The sequence below is a fragment of the Porites lutea genome, chromosome 5, assembly GCF_958299795.1.
Source record: "Porites lutea chromosome 5, jaPorLute2.1, whole genome shotgun sequence".
NCBI lineage: Eukaryota > Metazoa > Cnidaria > Anthozoa > Scleractinia > Poritidae > Porites > Porites lutea.
In genome coordinates this window covers 26,454,373-26,474,475 of record NC_133205.1, presented here as the reverse complement: position 1 = coordinate 26,474,475, position 20,103 = coordinate 26,454,373, and the positions used below count along the sequence as shown (strand labels likewise).

At 37.6% G+C, this 20,103-nt stretch overlaps 1 protein-coding gene across 3 annotated transcripts; it reads right to left on the bottom strand.

The window, feature by feature from the left end:
• Nucleotides 1-1,806: 1,806 nt before the first annotated feature.
• On the bottom strand, nucleotides 1,807-18,788 carry LOC140938976 (aryl hydrocarbon receptor nuclear translocator 2-like). 3 transcript variants are annotated; one of them, XM_073388524.1, is made up of 17 exons: nucleotides 18,387-18,788; nucleotides 18,201-18,273; nucleotides 18,008-18,061; nucleotides 17,536-17,571; nucleotides 15,054-15,217; nucleotides 14,735-14,805; nucleotides 14,007-14,099; nucleotides 12,473-12,590; nucleotides 11,926-11,961; nucleotides 10,896-11,050; nucleotides 9,868-10,061; nucleotides 8,820-8,926; nucleotides 7,618-7,771; nucleotides 6,452-6,678; nucleotides 5,717-5,760; nucleotides 4,649-4,817; nucleotides 1,807-4,242 (listed from the first exon to the last, which is right to left on the bottom strand). In XM_073388524.1, exons 1-17 carry the CDS (start codon nucleotides 18,406-18,408, stop codon nucleotides 3,692-3,694), a joined length of 2,268 nt encoding a protein of 755 aa, XP_073244625.1. In that variant the 5' UTR covers nucleotides 18,409-18,788; the 3' UTR covers nucleotides 1,807-3,691. The 3 variants fall into 3 exon arrangements, with proteins under 3 accessions (XP_073244625.1, XP_073244626.1, XP_073244627.1); XM_073388525.1 differs by having other exon boundaries at nucleotides 4,652-4,817; XM_073388526.1 differs by having other exon boundaries at nucleotides 11,932-11,961; nucleotides 18,387-18,787.
• Nucleotides 18,789-20,103: the final 1,315 nt, after the last annotated feature.

Here is a 20,103-nt window from a genome sequence, read left to right as displayed (position 1 = left end):
AACTGACCGCCCCTGGGTCTCTGAGGATGCCTACAATGTTTCCCAAATAAAAAGATGAAACGTAATAATATTATAACCTATAAGCAACTTAAAATTATTATTACAAAATAATTAACAATTATTGGACGAGGTTGAGCAAAATATCGTGATTTGTCTGTGGCGAGTAGATCAATAACCGAAGCCAAAGGCTTAGGCAAATAATTGATCTGCGAGACACTGACAAATCGCGATATTTTGCGATAACCAAGTTCAATAATTGTTTTATCATTCGATCACCGAGTTTGTTTTTTCAACGAATATCCTCGGGAAGCGAAGCGATCTGCCATTTTCACGCAAGAGCAATCACAAGAAGGAGAAAAGCATGGTTTCCTTTACACATGTGCAGAATATTATTTGCAGCCAAACACAGTTGGATGGCATTGCGCATGAGCAAACCATTATTTGTAGGCAGTTATTTGCAGGTCACGTGGTGGGCTCTCAGCCAATAAAAAGAAAGAAAAATTTGCTTTGAATGATAATACTTTTCATTATAGTAACAGATACTGAATTAATATGCCCATAAGAAACCCAGGCATGAAATACACAGTATATAATTTTTTGGTGAGAATAATAATTTTTTTTTTATCTTGGTCATTGATAATTCTTTGGTTACAGCAAATTTTTTGGAGGACATGATATGAACTTTTACAAATGTTGACATTCCTTGTACTACTACTTGTGACTTTTAAATAATTCCCATTAATGCACTAGTTGTGTATGCCTAAATGAAAGCAATGTTATGTTTAATATATTATATAAGATTAGACAGGAAAAGTCTTTTTTTTAATCTCAAGTCAAACTATTTTTCATATGGCAAGTTGTTGAGCAGTGTAAATTATTTCCCTTTTGTAAAATAGAATTATTATTTTTTGCATTCTAAAAATATACAAGTTGTCAAATTTAATGCTTTGACCATTGCTTTGGTTTGAGGGTATTAAATCAAAACTCTAGCTCACCTACTCACAGTACAAGTTCACAGTACCTGGATCTCTAAAAGGGGCAGCCTCATTAGTTATTTTGTGGATCTGTAAAGATAATCTGACTTCAAATAGATCCTCCCAGAGTAGCCTGCAAGCAAGCTCTCCATTTATGGTGAGCGTAGCGAGCTGTGAGAGAACACACAAGTGAGTCCCAAAGCTGCCCCTCACACTTGCGTTTTCTTTTGTATGCTGCTCTCGCGTGACTTCTTGTGACTCCCCAAATAGAGAGCTTGCTCACAGGCTATCCCAGATAGGTACCCAGGCTCATTTCAGTGGAAGGTTTTTTAGGAGAGCCGTAATTTAAGAAGTGAAACTTACTCTTTTTTATGCCTCAAGACTCATTTTGACCCTTTAAGCCCCAATATTAACATATGTATTCTCCTCGCTGTTCTATCTGTTCAAACATCCAACACATTTTGTCAATGTTGATCATTCCAGTCATTCATTTGATATGGCAGTGATATTGTTAGGAGAAACTTGATGCTGATCACTGTTGAGGCTTAAAAGAAAGAGCTAAAGTGTATATAAAATTAAAAGAAGACAAGCTGGGGTTGCCTGCTAAGGAAGCTATTTCTGATGCTGACATTTTGGAATAAGCACGTTTAAGAGGGCGACTGCAAAGTTACGAAGGGCCTGTTAAAACTTGCTAACTTCTGTGAAACACTGTTTAACTTAAGATTTCAGCATCAAAATCCTTTTGTTTCTAAGTCTTAGTCAATGCTACAAGATCGAAAAAGAAACCCCCTTCCCACCCTACTTTCACTCACCACATTAATACTCACAAGGCTTGATCATCAAATGATTTATTTAAGTTATTACACCACCATTTATCTACATGTACCTAATTAAAAGCTAAAACACAGTGCCTCTGGGATAACACACATTCTAGCCTGTGCAATATGAAATTATGTCCCATAAGTTTCCTGGATTATGGTACAGTAACTTTTCAGTTTCAATGGTAGCTTATCTGTTTCCTTGCCACAAAGACAAATCCCCTCTACCAACAACCGATGATTTATCGCTAAAGAAGGGAAACAGCGGCTGTAAAGGAGTGTACAAATACAAATGATAAAAATTATACCAAAGTTAACATAACAGGGAAAATTAAAAATTCTATTTGGAAACAGCTGTATATGTCCCTTGGTATATTGAAGGCCACTATAGAAGCTGTGTTATAGTAACCTGTGAGCATCTTACTAATGATCATTAAAGGGTAATTATTAGTTTTGCAATAGTATGTAGGTTCCTTTAGTATGATACCTTTTTCTATATAATGATTTATGTAACAGCACGAACGTTTTTCTTTCTTTTTGAAGATATTTTGCCATAAAAAATAAGTTGAGCATGTCTAACCTTCCCCCACAGACGTTTGTAAATCACAAACAAAGGATATAGAGTGTCTTATATACTACATACATGCATCATCGAGTATTCCCTAAGTACTAATAGGTGCAAAGGCTTTCGTAAGTAAATAAGTAAGCAAAATATTTATTTTCAAAGATCATATTTTTCACTACTTCGTTTTCACTTATTACGCCAACTTTGCAAGTATCTGGAAAACTAAAGTAGTCAGTTTTATCCCATGATAAAACCATTCTAAATAATCGTAATTGTTTCCTGTCCTTCTTCAATGCAAAGATGCAAAACTGATAAAAGGACCCATGATATAAAGAAAAACTTGCTGAATTTTCCAATGTGGAAACTGTTATAAGTTTAGGTTGCTGCAAAACCACAGCCAGTTAGTGACTTTCTAGGATGGATGAAAGATGGATTGTCTCTACTATTGTCTCCACCACATCTCAATAACCTGTTTCAAAAAGTTTTACTTTTTAGTCGAGAAGCCCTGAAGACCACCTGCCTTTTAAATTTGAAACACATTTTAGAATCACTAACTTTGTCTGGTGGCAGTCTCAAACCAAAACCCTCTTAGGAAGCATGATTTTGCACTGTTCGGGCAGTAGTTACAGCACTAGACAATAACCTCTCTAACCATTAAAAACAACAACAATTACCAACAGTACATTGATTGTTCATGTGAGGCAACAAAGAGGACCAAAGAGAAAACTAGAGACAAATCAGTAAAAATCTGCTACATATGCTCTAACCCCCTACGACTATCTAAGGCATGCATAAGAAAAAAAAACCACCAATGGTAGATTATTGTACTACAAGAAAAAAAACAGACCTTGAATGGACATCAGAAATAAGTAATCACAAATCTGCTACCAGTGCTGCAAAATGCACCAAGTGAGTTTCTTAGGATTTTCACATGGCTGGTAATTTACAAGGGAAAGAAGACACGACCTACCCTACCTGAAGTTCTTATCAATAATGACCTCACCTGTGTTAAAACACACCAATGATTACAGAGAACACCGTATCACGGTTAAAAACCTGATGGTGTAATAACATTAGTTACATTACAAGGATTCTCATGTATACGATATAGGAACATTGATGTTCTATAGTAGTGTAACGTTTCTTTGTTAGAGCTTTCCTTCTGCTTGGAACAAAACCCTTCACAGAAGACGTCAGCTGCATTTTACAGCCCAGATTTCTGACGTTTCACCCCCGTATAGATGTAGAAACTTTCCAGAAGTTAAGTCCTGTTGTTACAATGGATCTCTATGTTTGAAATACCAAACAATGCTCGATATAAAGAATGTTCTGTGCTACTGGTAATAACTAGGAAAGCCTTGTGCTGGCCCTCGGCCGCTTGCTGGTCCTGTGCCTGGTCTCATGCCACTGTACATTCCTGGTGGGGCTGTTGATTCTACTTGGGAAGGAAGTGTTGACGTTTGTGGTGGTTTTATCTCAGCATCTCTGACAGGCCTCTGCATGACACCCTGGTGAGGCCAAGCACCTGGCATCATATCTCGCCCTCCCATACTCTGGGTAGCAACCACTGAGGCGTTACCTCCAGTCTGACCATTTCTTGTCGTTATAGTGGTAGTGTAGCCCATCATTCCACTGGAGCTAATCTCCCCCATGGTGCGTGGCATCTGTGCTCTCAGCAGGTCCATGGGGGTCATAGAACCCATGGGACGCTGCTGGCCGGGCATGCCAGCTTGTAACATGGAGCCCATTCCACCATTCATTAGACTGTAGCCTCCTTGTGGAGACTGACTATGAGCAGCATTTATCATTGCTTGTCGTCTTTGCACCAAAGCTGCTAGAAGGCTACCTGCCTGGCCAGCTGAAAACTCTTGATTATCCAGGTCGACTGAAAACAAAGAAAGTTTTTGCTTTAACAAATTAATAACACTCATCAACAGATATTGTCTAACCCATTTTACAGATATTTTAAGATCAGAAGGAGGTTTCTTAAGTGTGATTCCCTGTACAAGTGTATGAAGTTAAAACCTAACAGAATCCAAATTGGAAACTTTTGGGAACTGCATGTTGGATTGAGAAAATGCATAAATTAGTACAGGGAATGCTTGTTTAATTTTCCAAAGTTACCCTGGTGGAACTAATTCAAACATTCTGTAATTCAGCTTTAATGAAAAAAATAATGGCATTACCTCTGATTGGTCATCTCGGTAAACTGCATGACGATAAAAGGTCGACTTATTAAGTCTTCACAGAAAAAAAATCTACACACATACAAAATTATTGTCCGTTATTACCACTATTTTGGTCCATGCTGTGTTGAAGCATTCCTGTTCCTAGTCTTTGTGTAGCAGTGCCACTGCCGGGAGGAACTGGACTCACAAGGGTGGGGTCAGGTTTTTGTGGTACTTGAGTGACTGAAGTGTTTGGTGAAGTGTTTCCTCTCTTGTCACTGAGCTCACTCGCCTAAAAGCACATGACATTAATCAGAAATACTCCAGAAATCAACAGCGAGTATTTCAAACTGTTTGCTTGCGAGAGCCAGATGGTTTAAAGTGACCATAGTATACGTCAAGTAATTGTTGATAACTTCCTAATTTCCTGAGGTGGTGGCAGTTACTTTTGAGGGGTATGATCGATTAAGACCTGGTGTTTCTGTAGGTGGAAATATTGTCAAAGAAAAGCCTATTTTTTGTTTCTCAAATCACCAAGGGTAAGTCATACTCCATGGTGTAGTCTTTTTAAAGGGAAAAGTTCTCCAGAAGTGGGCACCAGCCAGAGCTGTCATTAGGGAGCTTTTAACAGCAACAAAGACGGTGACGGCTATAAAAACTTCACTTACAAAGCAAATTCACACTGCCTCAAAATTTATCCTACTTATTTCATCTAGTTTAATTTGTCAAATGTTGGAAAATTTTTCTTGGAGTTAAATTCCAAAGGACTGTATAAAAGTTCAGGAAAAGAAAAAGAAAGTTGTTGTATTGTGTTCCCGTCCTTGACAAAACGTGAAACTAGGCATTGTAGTCATGCAATGATGGCTAAGAAAAGTGCAAAAAAGCATGATGCATCTGCAAAGTTGTTATTTTGCCAATCTGATCCTATTGCTTTTTTGCCTTTCTTGTTGCCGCCGCCATCATCATTGCTTAAGCTTCCTAATAGGGGCTATAACCCCCAACACCTCAAACTAAAGATCAAACAATAAATTTTTGGGAGATGTTACAGTGGACACTTCATTTGCTACAGCTGCTTCAAATCTTAATGACAGCTCTTCTGGCATTGTAAAGGACAGTTCATCACTTTAGGGAATTTGCACCACTGACACCACACACTGGCAATGCTGTAAATTAAACTGGAGAGGTTCATACCTTAGAGAGGGCTTCCAAACCTGCTTCTCCAATCCGTGGTGATACTAAAACAAACAGAAATAAATAATGAGATCCAAATTATCAGATGTAGCCCTTTGTTGCAAAAATTAAGATAGCATAAGCAATTTTTAAGCACGGAGTAGAAGTTCCAGGCCCTGGTGCTCACAAAGTGGACCATTTCATTGACAGACTAGCCTTTTTTCTTGCTCTTTTCTTTATATTCATCAGTTTAGACACAATTAAGACACATATGTGGTCTGTTTTTAGTTACTAACACTTAAAACTGTCATTGGAGTCTTGATGAAGTCTCTAAAATACAGTCACCTAATTAATGTGGACACTTCTCTCTGTCCCTTCGGTGTCTGTACAAGAGAGGTTCGACTACCCAGAGAGGAAGAGTTGTTTTAGTATTTACCAAATCAGTTGCAAAGAAATTGAATAATTTGGATAAATTGACAGAACTTAGTAAGAGCTTTGTGTGTGTTTCAGCACAATGATGACATAATATTTTTATTCTTCTTGAATTTTGGAAAAAATATCTTAATGATTTTGTGGCAAATTAAGTTCCCACCTCCCAGTAAACAAAGACAGGCAAAACTTTGTGGCTTCATATTCACTGTAACTGTATATAGTCCATATCTTAAGATTAACTTTTTCTTAGCCTTTACCTGTAGAAGTCATATCTTAGTATTGTATAGTCCTGATTAGTTTTAACATTTTAAGGCATTTTCTAACCTTTTTGAACTGCCCCAGTAGGAGAGAAGTGACACATGCCATCTTCTCGCCCAGCCATAAGTTGTGGGTGTCTCTGATACAGCGAGGCAGCTGTGGAATCAGGATTTGTCAAGTCTGGGTGCGGTGAGATATCAGAGTAATCTGTACTGCCAGTCAGAGGTCCACTGCGAGATGAGTTTATTGTGGGACTTGATAGATTCAGGGTGACTGGCTGCATGCTATTGTTACTACAGTTAGATAAATAGGAAAGTGAGTATTGCCTTCAAAACCTGGAAGCCTTATGTTTGGCCTCTTAAAGCACTGTGCAAACAGGTGCAACATTGTTGGCCAACAACTCCCAAAATTGTTGGATGCTACATGTTGCCTCCGTTTACACACCCTGTTGCATGTTGTTGGGAGTTGTTGCGCAAAGTTTGAAACTGGTCAAAATTTTGAGCCAACAACTCCTAACATTTTGTTTGTTCCGTGATTTCCAAAGCATAGCACAGAAATGTTGGATCTGTTTGCACAGCTCTTCCAAAATTGTTGGGGCCACACCAGGGCATCACACATGGTTTACAAAGTCTTATGAGTTGTATCCTTCCCACTATGCACTGCAAGTTCCAACACTGTTGGGAGTTGTTGTGTCCATTTGCACATAGCTTTACTGAGATGCCGCAAATAATCAAAACAGTACTCTTGGTGAACAGAATAATTCAAGTTGTCCTCAAAGGGAGAAGAATGCATATAGCAAAAGCCCCCATGCATTTTCACCAAAAGAAAAATTGAAGTTTAAATTAATACAGAAGGCCTGTAAGAGAGAAAAACCACTTCTGGTTGGTCATTTTTATGTTATCTAACAATGACCGGCAAGCTTGTTGGAGACTGCAGAATCCAATGGTTGGGTGCATTTGTACTGAGAAAAACATTTTTGGGATGATTCTGTACTCCATCAACTTTTTCAATGTGCTCTGAAAGTACCTATTTAAGATGGTTCAAATAATGGGTATTATCCTTTGACATGTTAAGGCAGCAATTTTAATATTTTGTGCCATTAACTGTACACATATACATGGCATACATGTAAGTGCTCACTTAGGATACATTAAGTCAAAAATACCTTGTCAATCAACTTTCAACCAAAAATTGGGTGAAGTGTTTCACCCCAAATTTTTCAAGACATGTACCTTGGTACCATGCAGTTTGAGCAAACGATGTACTCAGCTTCATCAGTGTATGGATTCTGAAAGCTGTGGCAGCTTGTTCTAAGCCACACCCAGTTCCCATCCTTGGCACGGAATCTGTACCTCACAGACAGTGTTTGGCCCTTCAGTTTCATCACTGAAACAAAAAACACTATAATATTTTCACTGAAAACAAAATTCAAAAAATACTCATTCCATACTGCTTGGACAGAGACAGTCATTTGAACAATACAGTGAAACTGTATAAGGCGGCCGACGCCCAAGGGACCTTTTCTAGTGTCCACTTAATAATGGTGTCTGCTAAATACAGGTTTGTTTTACTTAAAATATGACAATAACCATTTGAAACATACTGAACCATTTGTCCAATTAATAGAGGAACTCTGCTTAATATGGGGTCCGTTAATACAGGTTTCAATGTAATGCCAACAGAATTATTTCAGCTGCAATTATTGTCATCTTACAATAGTACAGTCTTTATTATACTATAACAGTTGATGCCAGATGTAGTAATGTTTATGAGCAATGTAGACTGCTACTGGGTGTGAGAAAGAAAAATCATGTTCTTGACCTATTGTGACTCAAAAGAAAAATAAGAGATTGCTTGCAGTTTAGGCGGTGATTAATTCTACACAAATCAATTTTCTCCTAACAACATCAGCAGATCATCAAGAGTAAAGGTTATGAGAATTACTAAATTGATCACCAAAGGGAGAATACTTTGATCTTAAACCAAATTCTCTTAACTGTTCTTAAAAGAAATGTATGGAAATCAGTCTGCCTAATTTGTATGTGGATCTTGGGGCTTAAAGATCCCAACCAAGCCTGGAACTTGAGGGCAATAATATTAATATTACATTTAACATCCAGCCAATTACACAGCCTTCAACATCACACCTTTCTGGCCAACTCCATTATCCGTGTCCTTCAGTTCATAATTTGTAGCAAGAAGAAGGATTCAAAAAGTAGCCAAAAATATTGCCCCATAAACCAGTGATTTTAATATTATTGATTTTTAACACTGTTGCTGGTGTGAGGCCCATTGGCTCATGGCAGGCTTTTGGCTACCTTTTATACTCTTGGAAGATTACAACCTTTCCTTTTTATACCTTAAATTTCTCAATGTTAAAACAGTCAAATATATGCAAATATCAATGACTGTCAATAGAAAAGAATGCTCAAACCTTGCTGATAGCTTTCCATCATATGTTCCAAATCATCAGGATGGAAGAAGTCGTAACAGAGCTCATTGAGTAGATCTTGAGGTTTATACCCCAATACCTCTGTAACTCTTAAGACAGACAAAAAAACAGCTATTATTAGTTTAACTCTATCAAACTGACAAAACCAAAGCTTGCCCCTAACATTGTACAAGTACTGCAAACACAGGACTGAAGTCACCTCTTTGAACTAAACTCATGTAACACAGAGTTCAAGAAAAGCTGATACTGAAGATAGGAATCCACAAAATTTCTGTGGAGGAACTCTTGTTTGTGTCGTGGTACCAAGATAGTGTTTGTGATGCCACGTTACTTGTTGTACAGTTTCCATTAGTTTCACAACATGCACATACAATGTACACTACAGCTGGGAGAAGATAGAGGAAGGCAAATATTTAAACAATCTATAAGACCTGCGGGGGTTCTTAGGCCTCCAAATCTTTTTGTAAGGTGTCAACTTAAAAAGACAAATAATACTTATGTCAGCCTTGTCAATGACAACTGCAAACATTTTTTTCAAGCGAGGATTGGCCAAATTTAAAAACCTCTGAGCAGGGTATTTTTAAACTGTTTTCAACTCTGTTTTAATAACTGGCCTTGCATGTATATCATTGGTTACCAGAGGAACAGTACTCCTAGGCACTTACTGCTAAAGAGAAAGGGATAAGCTCTAGCAAGTCAGCATTGTGGGCCATCTTTGGCCCATTTGCCTCTTTTAGCGTGCAAAGAAAGTCAATACGCTTGTCATTCGAGCAAGCTGTAGCTAGCATGTACAAGCCCAAGAATCATTTTAATAAGCCCGAAAAAAAAATTTTTTTGGATGGGCAGGATTTATTACAGTTCTTCTGTAATTTGAATTCCCCCAAAACCTTTACTTGGCTGTTGGGGAAGTTAAGAACAGAATTCACTTGCCTGATAGCAAAATCCACTAGCTCCAAGCTATCAAACACATCTTTCTCTGCACCCTACCCTTAACTGTACGATTATGTTTGTACACTCAACCCATAACTACCTCTGATCCACAAAAGTAAACTTTCCATCCAAGCTGTGTCTGGAGACAAACTCTGTCACAGGTGGGTAACTGACCAAGTCACTAGCCTGAGGAACGCTTGTTGGCTGAAGTTTTCCGATAGTTACAAGACAACTTGCTTCACTATGATCAGTATCACCTCCGGGGCCACCAACAGCCGAGTTATTTCCAAAACTCTGTCAATGCACAGAATGTTGTGAGCGACAACAAAAGTTAACTTTGACAGTAGAATCCTTATTTCTCAAGCACTCTGTTTTTTGAAATTCCTTATAATTCAAACCAAGCCTACCTTCCCTTCACCAGTCAAACACTGTAATTTTACCCATGTTTTTCAAACCTCTTGATTATTCAAACTAATTTGCTTTTCCCAAGGTGGTTTGAAAAATCAGAATTCCACTGTAGTAAAATCAGGGTTGCACTCTAATGCTGCGAGGCGACCTCAAAATGGAAACCTTTTGGTAAGGCGATTATTTCATGTTTCATTATCCCAGTAAATTGAAAAATAATCACGTCAATAAACTGAACATGGGCTTTTTCAGTGTTGCAAATTTGGCTCCTTGATTAATTTTCAATGCCATTATAAACAATTACATGAAAAGAGTTTGTGACAATTTTTAACTTGAGAGGAGAAAGAGGAGATGTTGAGGGGGCTGGGGGAGGCAATTATTTTAAATATTTCCATCAAAGGGAGGCAATTACTCAAGGGAGGCGATAAATTGAGGGACGGCTGTTACTCGAGGAAATACAGTACTCATTTCCCTGTGAGGATTGAATGGGATCACAACTTGCGTATTTTTTAAAGCACTTATTTAATTTTAGTAAACCTTCAAGTGGTTGCAGGAAGTTAGAAGTATTGCTTCAGGCAGTAAATTGTACTGGTTACCGCCTGATAAGGAGAACACTGACAGTTTTATTGGTCGATTTAAGAATGCAAACTGCTGACTTGCCACAAGAGATGGCTACTTTGGACTGGGGCATTCTTAGGAGCCACGGGGTAGAAATAATGTTACCTTGATGTAACCAGTGCAATGCACAATGGCATATTCATCATCCAGAAGCTTTAGACGATTGTCCTTCCCTCTTGTTGTGGTCTCACCCTCTTCTTGACCACATCTCATGCGGCAGATAAAATTTCTTCTGGAGTTGGAATACATTCTGGACAGAGCTAAATAGCAAAAGGAATCCACAAATCATTATAATTATTCCAATTGGCGTCTTTGAACTGAGTTCAGCAATGCTTAAACAATTACACTTTGACAAAAGGTTACCCCTTGATAGGTCAGCTCTTGAATCTTTTTATGTTACCCACGTCATCTTATCAAGAACATTACAATAATGTTCAATTCTTGCAATTAATATTACATAGGGTTTGTCTTATTTCATGACAGTACCCCTTCAAAGTGTTCAAGAAAACGAAACTAACATTATTTTAAATGTATTACATGGCTGGCTTTGCAAGCAGGTAAGTTAAAGTGAATTTTGTGGTCTGATTGGCTACCTGAAGGGGCAAGATGGATCTCAATGTTTGCTTAGGATTACTTTCAATGTTCCCATTGTAATTGTTGGCCATACAACATTGCATTCTACGAATTGTATGGAGCCCAATGCTCTGAACCTGTGAACTTCTGGGTGTCCAGCATATCATTTTTATGTGAAAACAACGACAACCTAGTTTGGCCCAAGAGCAAAAGTAAGACGTCAAGGGCCACCATGCAATGCTAGAGACCAGCCCTGCTGTGTAATGGACCCAGTGCAAAAATGGTTGGTGGATTAATATTCTCTTGTTTAAATCAAAATTAGCCTGACTAGCCTCACTTGAGGTAATGTATCCTTTTGAATTTTGTACTGAAGAACGAGCCTAGTCAGGCTAATTTAATTTAAACAAAGGAATATTAATCAAGCAGCCATTTTTGCATCAGGGTTTGGGTTTGGCCAAGATTTTTAAGTCAAGATGGCTGGACAATGGCCTAAAAAAAAAGGCCAAAAACCTTGGACTTAGTCTATAATGCATAAGGACAAATATCATTTTTCAAGACTTACTCTTACCTCCATGGCTGTCCTTTTTCACACTTCCAGCTTTCAAGGGAAAAGAAAACAATAACTTTAATATTACCAGTCTACTGTGCTATTAAACACTGTATAATACATAAAGTAGTCACGCCATAAAGAAAACTGCTTTCATGTACTTGAAACAAAAAGCTTTCAAATAAATGACAACAGAAAATTGCTGCACTATAATTAGCCCAAGGGGTCCCAAGGGCGCAAAGAATGGGAAAAAAAAAGCCTATTACAATCCACATGATACATACATGCACATACATACATTTCCTTAAAAGAAATTGGACATTGGATATCTACGATTTAAGAAAGTATGAGATATTTACTCTGAACTCAGAGCTGTAAAATGTTGAGTTATTTGTATCTAAACCTTGTGACCTGCTTTTCTCCCTCATGACCCCCTTTTAGCTTCTCTACGGGTCCACTGGACTCCAGTGTTGAAAACCCTGGTACGAACACTGCTCCTAATATTATAATATCAAAATAACACAATCCACTTCAGTTTTTAGTTGTTTATAAAACAGCTTACTTTTTAAGTCCAAGACTCTTCCAGCATCTGGGGACTCGGTTGCAGACAGCTGATCTCTTATTTTTTCAGCATCATCTGGGTGAACTAAATCATAAATCTCCTGATTCATCCATGCACTCTAGGAAAAGAATACAACAGAAAGGTAAGATGTACAGCAGCAGTGGCAGATCCAGGGGAGGGGCCTGGGGGGCCCAACCCCCCCTTATTTTTAGACCAAACTGAGGCCCAAAGGGCTGAAAAAAATTTTGGAGACCCCCCCCCCACTTTCTAAGAGACTGGATGACCGCCCCTCACCCCCTACCTCAAGGTCTGGATCCGGCACTGAGCAGGGTTTACAAAAATGCTAAACTTGGCGTATTTTACACCAAAATTTTTGAGATGACTCCAGTGAGGTTAGGGAGGGAGTCACTTTGATTGAAACAGCCTAAGTTGAAGAACTATTCACTTGTGTACAGGTAGAGGCTAAACTACAATAGAGATCACTTGAACCATGATCATCATGGATTCAAGTCTTTCGAGGGCAGCGGACTCTCACATGAGGCTGTGGCTACTTCATGTTTCCCGCATGATAGAGTATATACGTGCCAGAACTACACACTGAAATAGCAAATGCTGTCACATGTGTTCTATTATTTCAACTCTTGTTTAACATTGCTTTTTTTGTTGTGTAACTTGACTCCAAATATTCAAAATGAGTACAAAACTTGGCTGAAGCAGAAGTCACACCAACTCCACCCACAAATAAAATTTGCAAACTCTGATGTACAGGAACACCAAACTACCACTAAATACTACCAACATTAAGTTAAGGACTCTGAAATGAGGCTACAAGAAAATTAGGCTAAGTCAAACTCGAGACACGGCTAGCCAGCAGTCTCATGTAGCAGGGAGCTCTAATTGCTTTGCAATGGTTCGCATGTTTTTGCAGCCTTTCTCTTGAGGTTTGCATGTCATTACCTGTCATGGCTTGTGCTAACTGTTTTTCTCTTAATGACTCAGTGGTCTTAGCTCCCATGAGTCTCCTGTAGCTCAGTGGTAGAGCATCTGGACTAGTAACCAGAAGGTCATAGGTTTGAAGCCTACTGGGAGCACTCAGATTTTTTTCTTCCAAGCAGCCTGTGTCACTGACTCAACCCTCCAAGTTGTGACCATTTTGGTCACCATGGTGCCTACAAGACTTGATTTGAAAAAAAGTCTCCCTAAACCAGGCAACCAATCAAAAACTTTGACTTGGAGGGTTGTGACTGGATAAACATCTTTCTCAAAAGAGTTACTGTTTCACAGATTGGCTGTTTGGCTCCCACCAGGAATTAAACCGGTCAAATCATAAAGATACAAACTACTGGGGACTCAGAAAAATGCAGTCATAGTGATGGAGTTCCACTGTAATCTCTTTACATAGCAAGCATCATTCGTAAGCCAAAGCCTTGACTACTGACCCAACCTCAGTGAGTGATCACCTTACATAATTGTCTAACTAAGAGTGAAGAGAGGAAGATAACCAGTTAATGATACTATTGTTACTTTTCAATACCTGAGGCTGGTTTAACACGGGAGTTATGGAGTCCGAAACATAAACCACAATTCCGGTGCGGCAGTTAACCACAAATAGAAATCCATCCGCTGCCTGAAAGGATTGAAAATAAAAAAAGTACACATTAATCAAACATTAAAACACATACATTGTAACAATCTGTTAAATTCCCCAAACCCAATGGCTGCCAAGGTGTGTGCAGATAAACTAATCAAAGTTGAATGTGATTTTGAATCATCACGCCAAACAAAGTCAAGAAAACTACTAAAGAAACAAATCAAGCACAGGAAAAAACTGCTGATAGCATCTGTAATAGTTCGTGGTTTTGTGGCTTGTTTACACGTCCCGATCTTCCCTGCGATTGGTCATATCACAATAAACATTCCTAAAATATTTCAGGTGCTCCTATTAGTTCGACAGATATACCTACAACATGTAACTGTTCATAAAGGAAAAACGTTTGTTTAGGCCTGAAAAAAAATAGCGAGTTTTTCTTCTCATACTCTGAAACCTTCATCTAGAACATGCATCAATGGTTTCACTACGCTATTGAACATGAAGGTTTTAATACACAGGGGAAAATGGTTGGAGTAAAAAACATTTACGACCAAAAACGGGGGAATTTATGTTACATTAACAGCTGGTCAAACAGCCCACTGCCTGCCCTGGTTAAAAACCCTGATGCCCATGCCACTTTTTCACATTACACATTTTTTTTTATTTTTTACCTCCAAAATGAGGTGCTTCAGTTCTTTATCAGACAAAAATGATGGCTTGTGAGACACATCAGGAGTCTGACCTGGAATTAATAATAAATAATAAACAAAAATACATGAAAACCCATAGGAATGCAGATGTATCATTCTTGAAGTAGGGCAACATTAATGCTTCAGCTGTTTACAAATGTGAAACAACTTTTCAAGAACTGTGAGTAACAGATGATAATGTGAACAATAAGACAAAGCCAAAATAATTTGTATTGTTTTGCCATTGACATTAATATTTTGCCATATCTCAAAATATTAACATTATAAAACAGATACATACCAGATCCTCTCAGTGATTTCATATAGTTAACAGCCATCCTCAAAACAGTGAGTTTATCTGGTTTTCTTGCCAACCCATTGCAAGATGGTACCATATCAGACAATTCATTGATGTACGCATTCATTTTATTCCTCCGTCTTCTCTCAATCTCACTGTGATTTTCCCTGTAAAACATTTCAGAAAAATCTTAGTAAAAGCACAACTACACAAGCAAAGAACACAGTAACTTTTGAAAAATCCTCAAATACAACAGAAACTCTACTCTAAAAGGTCAAATACGTATTGCATATAAAAGAGACGAAGGTTTATATCAAATATGCCTGACAGCAACTGGGAAGGCAGAGTTTTAAAACAAGACTGAGACTTGCCAGATTGACAATGATGCACAAGTCCCTGCACTGACAAGCAGCAAGCTTAATATCAGTCCCATCTCAAGACCAGAAGGCCATTTACAACCCAAGAAGTCAATTCCCCTCCAGACAGTCTATGACACTTAAATAGGGTATCTGCTTTTGAACTACCATGGATGGGAATGAGTTGCTAAGTGTTCTTATTGAGATAAGTCTGACTATTGTATTTATCATGGCTTATGACTACATCCTTCAGTATACTTATTTATATATTTATTTTATTATTGGTACTACCACTATTTCTATTAATTAAGTTTTTAGTTTTAGAAGTATCAAGATAATGTCAATGTAAATAAAAAGTAAACATGCTGTTATAATCCATACTTGCACTATTAAAAGCTCACAGACCATCTAAATATATTTTTTTTGCTAACTTATATTACTTTTTGCTTTGCCCTGATGACACTTACAAACCAGAAAATTAGATGTTATCTGTTTCTATTGCAACAACACTTCAATAATTTTTTTCAACATGTCTTCTTTAGATATTCAAAGAAAACAGGTCAACAGCCAATCAAAATTTGGCTGTTTTTAGGATAAAACATTTTAATTAAAAACAAACCATATGTCACAAGAAAACAGTGGTTGAATTAAGAGGGATTTTACTACAGCATGTAAAGAACAAAGAACAATGATAAATCAAGAGTGTATACCAGAAGACAGCTGAAAGACTTTTCCAGACAAATGTCTAGTTTTGAAGCAGTTCATCAATGATTTAGCAGTTTGGATCATAACAAAAATTGTAGTACCGAAAAGTAGAGATGCATTACATCTGTTATATTATTATCAGCTTATTAACAAAGTTTTGTTGTTGTCTGTGATTTTTTTGGTTGGCACTTTAACATACTCACACCAAAGTAACTTTTATCTCTCTGTGAAACATTTTACTGACAACATTGTGAATCTTCCCTACATTTATGATTAGTATTCTGTGAAAAATAGTATTGCTCAAAGTGCAGTTCAATTTTACCCTTGGTCTGACTTTTATTTTCCTTTGAATCAAAACTCATTAAAAGGCAACATCATACAAAAAAAAAAAGACATTTATACCAAGCAAAAATTTTATTACAACAACCATACTAAACTACCATAAAGCCTCTGCAAATGACAAAAAAAACACATCTCAAAACAAAAGCATTGTACAAATGTACTGTTCATTTCATCGTAACAAAAATGTTAACTTAGACGACAGTTTACAATAAAATTGGCATTGTCAAGGCTGTACTCAGCCTATGAAATCTAGGGTGGCCAGAATATAAGTTGTGTCAAGTTGTGTGTACAAGCCAACATTAATTTTCCTGTCACCCAAAAGCAAAAATAAGTTTACGGACCACTGGTGTAGCTAGCAAGACTGCCATATGATGATTGTTATCGTCAATAAGACTTATTTTTTTATTGGAAAATGCACCCAGAAAATTTGCATCCACATGGAAGGAAGTTAAAAACTGCTTAAGAGCAAAAGGAAATAACATTACTTTCGTTTTGGAATTGTCAATTTATTTTTAATACAGTTAAGAGAAACATCTGAGGATGAAACAAATAAGACACCAGTATTTGCTTCATCTTTATCATCTGTTCAGTAACTGCTCATTCAAGAGATTAGATTGAGGTTTACCATTGATGTGACAAGCAAGATTACTCAACCATTACATTTAATGTCATTTGTCAGTTTAGAAGAAGTGATTTGAAAAGGATGACAAACAAAATTTATATTTACAGTATTTGGTTGAAACCAAGAAAGGATAGTTTATATTTAAAAAGACCTTAATTGAGTATTATAATTTACAGCTGTTAGAGAAGTATTTCATTTGAAGAAAGAACATAAAAAAAGGAAAATAACTAAAGTACCACTGTTGAAAATTTCAATTTTTTGTGTTCTTTGAAGAAAAGAAGAAAACACTGAACATTATATCGTCAGACTTCAAACACATAAACATAGAAATAGTAAAAAATGATGTGGCAGAATAAACTGGTCTTGGTATATTCTATGATACTTGGAAGTAGTTGCAAAAACCTTCAGGCGGGAATAACACAACCAAATCGTACGTGATCACACAACGTAAACTGAATACCTTGCAAATTTCTCTTTGTTATTCTCATCAGACGTTCTGTAAAAAAGAATTACTGTACATTAGCTCACTTGATCGCTGTAGAAATATCATCTGGCTGATTGCTATGAACAGGAGAAATTAAAAACGTTTCTTTGATGCTTAGCAAATAAACGAATTGCTAAACAAACTACAGCTTTCAGTGAAGACGTTTTCATGAAACATTGGCAGGTTCTGTGTATGTGCTGATATGAAAAAGTGTTATGTCCAGCTAGAAAGACAACAATCGAAAATGAGTAAACTTAAATAATTCAACCTCAGCCGGAGCAGTATTTGACCGATGAAGTTCTGTTTCAAGAATAGCCTTACTACCATCCAACCATCTTAACTATTGTTACAAAAGCTGAAGATATTCACAACAAGCTGGAAAGTTTTTAAGCCTAAGGATCAATCGATAGGAGAACAGGAAATCGTGATTACAAAGTAAGGTGCGTACCTGGGCATTTTGTGGTCTCCCTTTCCCTCAATGTCATCATCATCCGAATCCTCTCTGAACAGCAAAATAAACAGTTAAGTTTAAGGCAAGGAAAGACAGAGAAAATTCAAAGAAAAGGGATAATGCAAAGCGAAGCAACGGAATTTTGTTCGTCTGACTGGTTTATTTGAGCTTAACAAAAGTCTGTACTTACTCCTTGATTACAAAATTTTGGTTTGCTTTCCTCTTCCTTAGCCGACCGTGGGAGGACTTGTCCATTCCGTCATCTGAACAACAAACAGGCAAATTTAATTTTCTCTCTACAAAAAGTAACGCCATGTTCTTGGTTTTCGTCGCCAACACTGCAACACATGCAGCTGATGTATAAATAGCCACCTACCATCATCGTTAAAATCGTCCATTTTGGACGTGTCGAATTCGTCTAACGGATCCAGGTTGGTTGCAATTAATTGCAGCTACACTTCAGCAAAGCGGTGGTGTTTCAAGATAAATGAATCGGAAAGGAACCATGAAAAAGCCTGTCTTGCACTTTCTATAATGGCGGCATCCCAGTCAACAAAATTTGGTGCAAGCGTACTTCGATAAAAGCCAAAGAAGATCCCTCTGTGATACGATAAACGCTGAAATGATCACTCTGAAAGTTTGTGAGGTAAAACTGATGCCTTAACAAGGCACTTTTCCGTCGAGTCAATGAAATTTCAACGCTCCCCTACAATTTTCTAATATGCAACGCATTTACAGCGCAGACAATCAATATTGGGCGCTAGAGTCGGATTCACAACTCTCTTCCCAGAAGCCAATCACAAAACATTTTATAAATGTTTTATTCATTTGATACCTTATCTTCAACAGCCAATGACATGTCGCGTACGAAAGTAACACTCCAACACTTTGCATCTGGGCTACTGTTTAGACATATTCTAGTTCTCTTGACGAGAAAAATAATAAAAACGCTTAAGTATAAAAATGTCCTGTATTTTTTAAAACAGTAGATCTCAGGGAAAAAAAATTCCCGTCCGAATTATGTGATTGTGTTGTGCTCTTTATGTAACGTTTTTGCACCAGGAGTCCCTTTCGCGTTTCTTTTCTCCCGTTCTCTTTAACCAAACTAATAAATTAAAGTGAATAGAGAATGAATGAAATAAAGAAAACGTTACACATCTATTTTCCCATACGCTAACAATAATGCTTCTAGTTTTGTAATAACTTGGATGATTTGTTCTCAAGTTGAAGTCGTGACATCGAACACGTTGTTTACTTTGGCAACAGAAAAGTGTAAACAAGACCTCTAGGAGTCCACTAGGTCATGATATAAATCCGGGTAATAAAGGATATAAATCGGAAGTCAAAGTTAAAAGAATCATCGGACCAAAAATTTACTTCTTTCCAAATTTGGAACTGTGATCTGAAAGATTTGTAACAGACAAGGAACAACATAAACAGCGTAAAAGGCCGGCATTCTGGCCAGCTACTCTGTCAATCAGTCATATACAGTAACTAAAAGCAATAACCGGTAGAAAAGGTCGACAGGTTTTTATCGACTAAAACTTCTGTTTTTCCGGCTTTGATAACTGCTTAAGTTACCGGGGCAAGGGAGGAAGAGGCGCGCGCACCGCGCACTCACTACGTATAACTATTGAAAGTGCCTTTAATTATGTAAAATTCAAACCCCACTTGAATCAAGATACTTTTATTTTGTTTCATGATAAGAGCTGGTGGGCGCTTTTCAATCAACTAAAATTAAAACAAAATTAAGAATGAGAGCGGAAGGAAGAAACTTTCTAGGGAAACTGTTTCAAAATCCAAAAATCAAGAACTAAAAAAGTTTAGAACGCTGTTAACTCACTCCCGTTTTCAGTTTCAGGGAGGAATCGCAAGTTTGGGGTTTTCTCTTGGGGGTTTGTCCCTTTTTGGCAATTTCTAAATGAAAAAGAATCGTCTTTATGTAAAAAAACACGCAACTAATAGAACTTGTGCTCTAGTTCGCAAACTCTTCTCGCGCGTGCGATCGCCCCACGTCATTCGTCCACGCAGACGTGCTGACTAGAACGTGCCGGAAACTCGCAGAGTCCTGACGGCAGTCACGCGAACACACA

Excerpts from the sequence above, each read along its gene's own strand:
- LOC140938976 (XM_073388524.1), bottom strand. The coding sequence starts at position 18,408 with ATGGACGATTTTAACGATGATG. Across the intron at positions 18,274-18,386 it reads GGACGATTTTAACGATGATG|ATGACGGAATGGACAAGTCC; the intron begins GTAGGTGGCTAT and ends TTTGTTGTTCAG. Across the intron at positions 12,591-14,006 it reads CCGTGTTAAACCAGCCTCAG|AGTGCATGGATGAATCAGGA; the intron begins GTATTGAAAAGT and ends TTCTTTTCCTAG.